General features: G+C 47.4%; 1 protein-coding gene across 1 annotated transcript; it reads left to right on the forward strand.

The window, feature by feature from the left end:
• Window positions 1–2,433: 2,433 nt before the first annotated feature.
• On the forward strand, window positions 2,434–6,643 carry OTOL1 (otolin 1). Its single transcript, XM_068406988.1, has 5 exons — window positions 2,434–2,523; window positions 2,704–2,965; window positions 4,541–4,630; window positions 5,540–5,611; window positions 5,748–6,643. Exons 1-5 carry the CDS (start codon window positions 2,434–2,436, stop codon window positions 6,641–6,643), a joined length of 1,410 nt encoding a protein of 469 aa, XP_068263089.1.
• Window positions 6,644–7,421: the final 778 nt, after the last annotated feature.

The following is a 7,421-nucleotide window of genomic DNA, read 5'->3' on the forward strand; positions in this document are numbered from 1 at the left end:
AGGGGGGTGCGATGCCAACTGCACGCTGAACGCTGAGAGAGAAACCTGGACCCTGCTGAAGCAAACGGGCAAATTCATGCTGAGTCTCGTGGTACCAAAACATGATGCTGTGAGTTGAAAGAGGCGCGTCTCTAAAGCCCTGAAAACCGGTGTTGGGGTAAGAGCCAACAAAGTCCCATGTGAAGAGCAGCCTCCCAGCTGGGGGAAAGCCTTTGAATGGCCTCCAATTTCAATGTCACCTTCCTCCTTTCAAGAGACTTTGCCAATCCCCCTTTCTCCCTGCGCCGTGCAGGCTCTCATTGGCCACGGGAGCAGCCGTTACACAAATAAAACTGATTCTCTCCGAAAATAAGATTGTCTTTTTCAAAGTGCCATTGAGGGGGGGTCGTCCGGGGAGCAGGACTGTTTATAAGGTAGGAGATAACATGCGCTGGCCGTTTAGTCTTCAGGTGGGATATTTGCAGTGAAGTAGTAGAATTTAAGACATAGTTGCAATATAATTTGTCTCAAGAAAAGTTACTGTCTGTAATGAATGTGTAGCTGCATGAGGAGTAGTGTTTTTCCTCCCCTGTATAAGAACTTGAAATAGTTAAATAACAGAAAGTGCAATCATCTCCCTGATATTTAAAGCTGGGAGATTGGAGTTAAATACCTGTTGCGAACTGGAATATCTAAATACTATAATTTTAGGGACCAAACCAAAGAGCAACTGTATTATTTCAATGTTATTAAGGGAAACACGCTAACAATTATTGGATATTTACATCCAGTTAAATCTAGATGTACTGAATGTCACTGCAGCAAAATTTAATTCTTCATATTTTGTGTGCGCTGTGAATCATAATCTTTCCTAGCGAGGGGATTCAAATGAATGATTTTAGAATCAGTGATGGTGAGCTAATGTCATGAAAAAGTCCAAAATTTTTATTAAAATGCAATTATATCTTTAGAAATAATTATTTTAGGAACAGTCTTGTCAATTATAATGAAAATCTGTTTAATGATTCCTTGCTGTGAGCAATTTATTTTCTAAACAGCCTGGTAAGATACGAGTTTTTGATTAATTATATTTTATTTAGTTACCTCCAGCAGTGGCAAAACGCTCCTGCAGGACTATAATTCTTCAAAAGGAGAATTTGGTGCTTTTTTCCCTCTTCCTAGACGGCGGATGACCCTCCTGCTCCGCGGCTGCGGCTGCTCCCCTGCCGCTGGCCGTGAGGTCTGGCCCCGCTCAGCCTGCCTGCGCTGAGCGCTGCCCTCCCGCGCCAACCAGCCCGGGGTAAACTCTTCATGGTAAGATTGGCAGGGGCTACTCGGGAGCAAATATGAGTCTGGGACAAAAATCAGTGCCCGCTATCCTGTCCTAATGCGACACACGCACGGAAAAGGGATAATTTATCCTTTACTGGAGCCGGTGGGGTGAAGAACGGGTTGAACGGCAGCAATGGGCAACAGTGATCGCTGGGGATTTTGTGTGGATAATCAATTTTCCATTAAATGGTTTGTTTTTGTGTGAAAATGGAAAAAATCATGACCCTTTCCTCTAAAACTGAATTCTTAAAGATGGAAAGGTTACAATCCAGCCCCCAAATACCTGACTTTGAGGCAGACCTCCTTTTGCCCTCTATGTGGCAAGGGTGGTCAGCGTTTCTCCCGGTGACCTTTTCATGTAATGAAGTGCCTCAGCTGCTAAGGAAGGTTAGGTTACAGGTTCAGCAAGAAAGGGAGTCTGTTCCATTTGTATTTACAGGTCAGTACACTGGTTTAAAAAAGAAACAAAGATGCTTTATATGACAAGTCATCTGAGAGGCGTCATCTGTCCTATAGGAAAAAATGCGTGCTTCTTACTTTGTCCTTTCTTCCTGGTTCAGCTAAAGCAACACTTCAAAAATAAAAAGAAAGGACCTGAAAGTTTATACTAAAAGAATATGCAAGCCCAGAAGATCAGTCAGTAACAAAGAAAAAAATCGACATAAAAATTTTGGAGTACTTGATGTTTCGTTTTGTTTCCATTTATTCTTTTAGAGCAAACCTTTTTGTAATTTGCAGTTATGTTGGACTCTGAAATCGTTATTGAATTATTCCTAATCATACACTCAGAAGAGAGACATCATGTCCCAGTGATCATATAACTCTCAGTCAGTCCCTCAAACTTCTTATACCCGTGGGAGCACTTCCAACCACAGTGAACAGGAGCAGCCAGATGACCAGTGCTCTGTAGGGTGATGGTCAATAGGGGTGAGCAGGCAGGAGGTTTTTCTAATTTGGCTTTACTTTCCCCATAAAAAGTGAGGCTTTGTAACATAATCCTCCGGGCAGATGCCCACATGTGCCTGACAGAACTCCTGCAGGTCTTTGGGCTTTGTGGGGAACATGCAAAGGGTGTTGTACAGCCGTTTATTATCGCCTTCATCTTTTCCTACAGCTGCCAACATGTGGAGCTCACCGGGGCCCGTCTCGGTGTTTGTGATGCTGGTTGTTACTGCTGTGCATGCGGGAGTGAAGGTGACCCCAGGAGTGAAGGTGACCCCAGCTGTGAAAGTGATCTCAGGCGTGAAGGTGACCCCAGGAGTGAAGGTGACCCCAGCTGTGAAAGTGATCTCAGGCGTGAAGGTGACCCCAGCCGTGAAGGTGACCCCGGCTGTGAAGGTGACCCCAGGAGTGAAGGTGACCCCAGGAGTGAAGGTGACCCCAGCTGTGAAGTACACGAAGATGAAGCCCTTACAGCTGGTGGACAACGGTGCCTCTCGCACCCCCCTCACCCCCCTCGCGGGGAAAAGCCCATTCCCGGCAGCCCCGGGCAGAGCTGAGTTACCCACCCTGAGCCCCGCAGCCCGAGGGGCCACCACGCTCTTCCCCTTTGAGAACTACACGCTCGACACAGCTGATTTCTTCTTCAACTGCTGTGACTGCTGCCCACCCGCTGCGGGGCTCCGGGGGCAGCCAGGCGAGCAGGGACCCCCAGGTACCCCGATGCTTGTCTCACCACTCTCAGCTAAAGCGCATAAACCATATTGAGGAGTCTCCTGCTTTTCCTTCAAAAAAAATGAGTCAGCAGGACCTGAGCAGCAAATCCTGAATGGGATTGTACCTCGTGTAAAGCCAGAGCAAAAAAGTGCGTGCTAGGCACACCCCAGAAGCTATGAAACACCAATATGAGTGGGGAAGCCCCAAAAAGGAGCCTCCTCCCATGGCACCCACTCTGGGGACCACACTGGTTCTGTGTCCCTGTGTCCGATCCCCTGGGAGTCACAGATTTACTTGCACATTCACTTCAACCATGGTTTTGTGACCCTCAAAACTACCTGCAAGCAGTTTTGTCTCTTTGCTGAAGGTTTATGATAAAAGCCTCTTTTTTTTGGATTTTTTTTTTTCCCCATGGAAAAGAGGAAGTTAAATACAAAAATAATTTTGGGTTCAAATTTTAAAAGAAATGCTTGCTCTCAAAGAGGCAGCTCTGTATAGAGCACCTAAATATTTTATAAGACATACTTTGTCTCTTTTTTCTACTTCTAAAATACATGTCTATAGAGCACCTGATTCTAATAATGCTGTAATGAATAGTGCATTAGTCTGCAAATGTTCACTTTAATAGCACTAATATTGGAGATAGAAGCTATTCATCTGAGGAAAGGTGGTAAAATAATGAAATAATTTTCTCTTAATACAATGCACTTGAGGGATTTTCACTTCCCACAGCTCTGGAGGGATTGGCTAATGGAAATGATAGTGGCTGCAGAGGGAGTTTGCACTCATACATCTCTTGAGTGTTGATGGAAAAGTCCCTGTGTCGAATGGGTTGTGCTGTGGTGATTGAAACTGCCCTGGTCTGCTCCCAGACATGCATGGGGAGTCTCTAGATTCCCAAGTAAAAGTAAAAAAAAAGGATTGAAGCCAGCTTGCGTGCCTTTCAACCCATCCCTTGTGCAGCGTGGAGCTCTCTGCCAGGTTCCACTTTTATATTTGCAGACTTAATTCTTTTTAAGGAAGGGGGCAATTACGAACTGTGGGAGCTCCTTAGATGCGCTCAAATATTAAAGACAGATTAATTCTGGTGTTTGGTGAATATCTGAGCTCCTGTGGCTCAAGGGCAGCTGCAAGTTGGTTTTAAAAAATCTTTAACTACAGGCAAAAGTGAAATGCAAAGCTGTAAGATTGGGGGAGTGCAGTAGCTGAAAGGCAAAGGCTGGGGAGCTGCGTGCCTGAGCAGGGGACCTGCGAGCACGCACCCCACTGATCCCAGCATGAGCAGTGAGGCGTTGCCCCTGCCACCCCTCGCCTTTCGCCCTGCCATAGGGTTTCAGCTGCAGCGTCTGCAAGGTGTAGGGGAGCAGGGCCCAGGCCAAACCCGTCTGTCTCACGTCTTCTTTGCACTAGTTGTATGATGCCAAATAGCCAGCTCTTCCCAGGGCAACGGAAACAGAGTTTGCCTGACACGCATCCCCCAATGCCACGTTGCCTAGCTATTATTGTGAATTTTCTTTATAAACTTAAACCTTTGAATTGCTAAGATAATTTTGTTGATGTGGTTACATTACAGGTCCCAGGGGGGAGAAGGGAGATGCTGGTCTGCAAGGTCTGCCGGGAACTCCAGGTCCTCAAGGTCCAAAAGGTTCTAAAGGAGAAAGAGGTAAAGCAGACTAAGTGCTCATTTCAAAACCAGATGCTGTTGTCCTCATTGAATACCACAAAATTATACGAAAAAATATTTTTCAACAGAAACTGAGGATGCTGGTATGGATTGACACCTTGTGAGATTTAGCTGGCATTAGTGCAGGGACAATAACTCAGGTGTGCAGGCAGTATAGGAACAGCTGCTCATAAAGATCTCACTCAAAACTCCTTGTTCTGAATGGGAGTTTAAAAACTGTGTTCAACTTGCTTTGGATTAGGGACATAAGTAGGACAAAACCACCACGGAAGCTACACGCAGGTGTAGAAGCTGCATTTCAGTTTAAGTATCTCAGGCAAAATGATTTCAGCTAAGATGGGGAGCAATTATTATCCATCAGTAGTAACCGAAGGGAAACCCTGCCCTTCATTTCAGGCTGGGAGCAGCTCTGTCCTGCTGCCACACGCCACAGGTAGGATCCTGCACCTGCCTTTGGCCATGGAGAAACACACAGGAAAGCTGATAACGGGGGTACCAGGAGCAGCGTGCTGCGCAGTTCAGTCAGTGCTGTCTCTTAGGCTTGGGTTCACTTCTCGAACACGACTTGGGCAATCCTGGAGTGAGAAACGCAGAGCTGCCATCTGCTCTGTCTTGCCATTAAACAGCAGCAACTGCCTCCCAACGAGGTGCTGATTAGAGTCAGGAAACCAACATTTGGGTGAGATGCAGCTGTCTGTGTGATGATGCTTGGTGCTGTGAGATCCAGTCAAGGTTTCTGATGGCATTTCTTGAAACCACACATTGCTCATGCCTGTTTTATTAATGAAGTGAGGGGCACATGCAAAATGGTACCAGTTGTCTCCTGTGTAATGATTGCTGTGCTGCAGACACCATCACTAACAGTGTATTAATGGTGAAATGTCCTAGGAGGCAAAGGGGAGCGAGGTGAGCGAGGAGTAAGTGGAAACCCTGGTTATCCAGGCAAACCTGGGCTGCAAGGTACGTAACACGGGCTGGGAAAACCAGGAATATTGTGCTGACCTTTCCCTTTGCTGTCAGTGATGCCCCTCCATCTATCTCTGAAGCAATCCAATACTTTTAATCTTTTTTCCTCCCCACTTTGCCTTTTTCTTAGGTGAAGCTGGAGTAAAAGGCAATAAGGGCAACTACGGCTTCCCTGGACTGAAGGGACAAAAGGGGTCCAAAGGGGACACATGTGAGAACGGAACCAAAGGAGACAAGGGAGATAGGGGGGATGCTGGAGGCCCGGGAGTGGATGGAGAACGGGGGGACAAAGGGGAAAAGGGAGACACGGGGGAGAAGGGGTACTGCGGGGAGCCAGGGGGGAGAGGTGCGAAGGGGGAGAGAGGGGAAGGGGGCACAAAGGGGGAGAAAGGCAGCAAAGGGGAGATGGGGATTGAGGGTATTCAGGGGGTGGATGGAAAACAGGGAGAAAAGGGGGAGCGAGGAAGTAAGGGTGAAAAAGGGGACCTGGGACCCGCCGGCGTGATGGGACCTTCTGGGCCCAAGGGGGTCGCCGGCAGCAAGGGGGGCCGAGGGGCCCCGGGAAAGAAGGGCTCCCGTGGGGCGAAGGGCGCCCGAGGGGACACCGTGAAGCTCCTGCGATCGGCGTTCAGTGCCGGCTTGTCCAAGCCCTTCCCTCCACCCAACGTCCCCATTAGATTTGACAAGATCTTGTACAATGACCATGAAGATTACAACCCTTCCACCGGGAAATTCAACTGCAGCGTGCCTGGGGCGTACGTCTTCGCCTACCACCTGACAGTGAGGGGCCGTCCAGCCCGCGTCAGCCTTGTCGCCCGCAGCAGGAAGGTGGCCAAAGCCCGTGAGACGCTCTACGGCCAGGAGATCGACCAGGCATCCTTCCTGACTGTCCTGAAGCTGAGTGCGGGCGACCAGGTGTGGCTGGAGGTTGCGCGGGACTGGAACGGGGTCTACGTCAGCGCTGAGGACGACAGCGTCTTTACAGGGTTTCTTCTGTATCCAGATGTTTTTGAGATCCTGCTCTAGATTTAAAGGGCAAAGATGTTACTGAGAAACATGCCTTTCCCTCTGCTTGCGAGAGAAGGAATGAGCATCAGTTTAGCACATTGGTTGAGTTGCTAGGTTTGTGATCTTTTAACAAAAATATTTATATTTGTAATACACGGATTAGTTTTAACGAGCAGCCCCAAGACGCAGCACGTCCTTTGCGCAGGTGGGTGATGGCTAAGAGAAACCATTGTCCAAACGCCAGCACGACTGGCATGGGGAGGGCATTTCATGTCACAGACTTCAGGTTTGTAATTAGCCTGTTCAAATTAAGTAATGAAACTCATTGTCTGACTGCAGTTTTAATGAGGCCAGCTCCTGCAATCCTTGCATGGTCAAAACTCCTCTGGAAACCATTACTGACAACCATGGGTTTTGGTAAAGATTGCAGAGTTTGATTTATAGAGCTTAATCAGACGTGAACACAAGCAGTAGGTTTCGTGAAATCACCTGAAAAGATTTAAAGTTATTTTATCATTGAATCAGTATTATCTAGTACTTTAGACTTGGTTATGAATTATATAAAGGTTTGTCTAAAAGAGTATTAGAGCTATTTGATCAGTGTAAAAAAACCCCTAACTATTGTCCTTAGGCAAAAATATATCTGAAACTTTCAAAAGTAACTGGGATGCATAATCCACCTTATTAAAGTGGATTAATGGGAAAACTCCCCATTTCTGAGCTGCTGAGGATTCAGGTGATGCTGTGGGGCTGGTCCTCGGCTGCGGGGAGGAGGAGGAGGCAGCCAGGAGCAGCC

This window comes from Nyctibius grandis, chromosome 8 (genome assembly GCF_013368605.1).
Source record: "Nyctibius grandis isolate bNycGra1 chromosome 8, bNycGra1.pri, whole genome shotgun sequence".
NCBI lineage: Eukaryota > Metazoa > Chordata > Aves > Nyctibiiformes > Nyctibiidae > Nyctibius > Nyctibius grandis.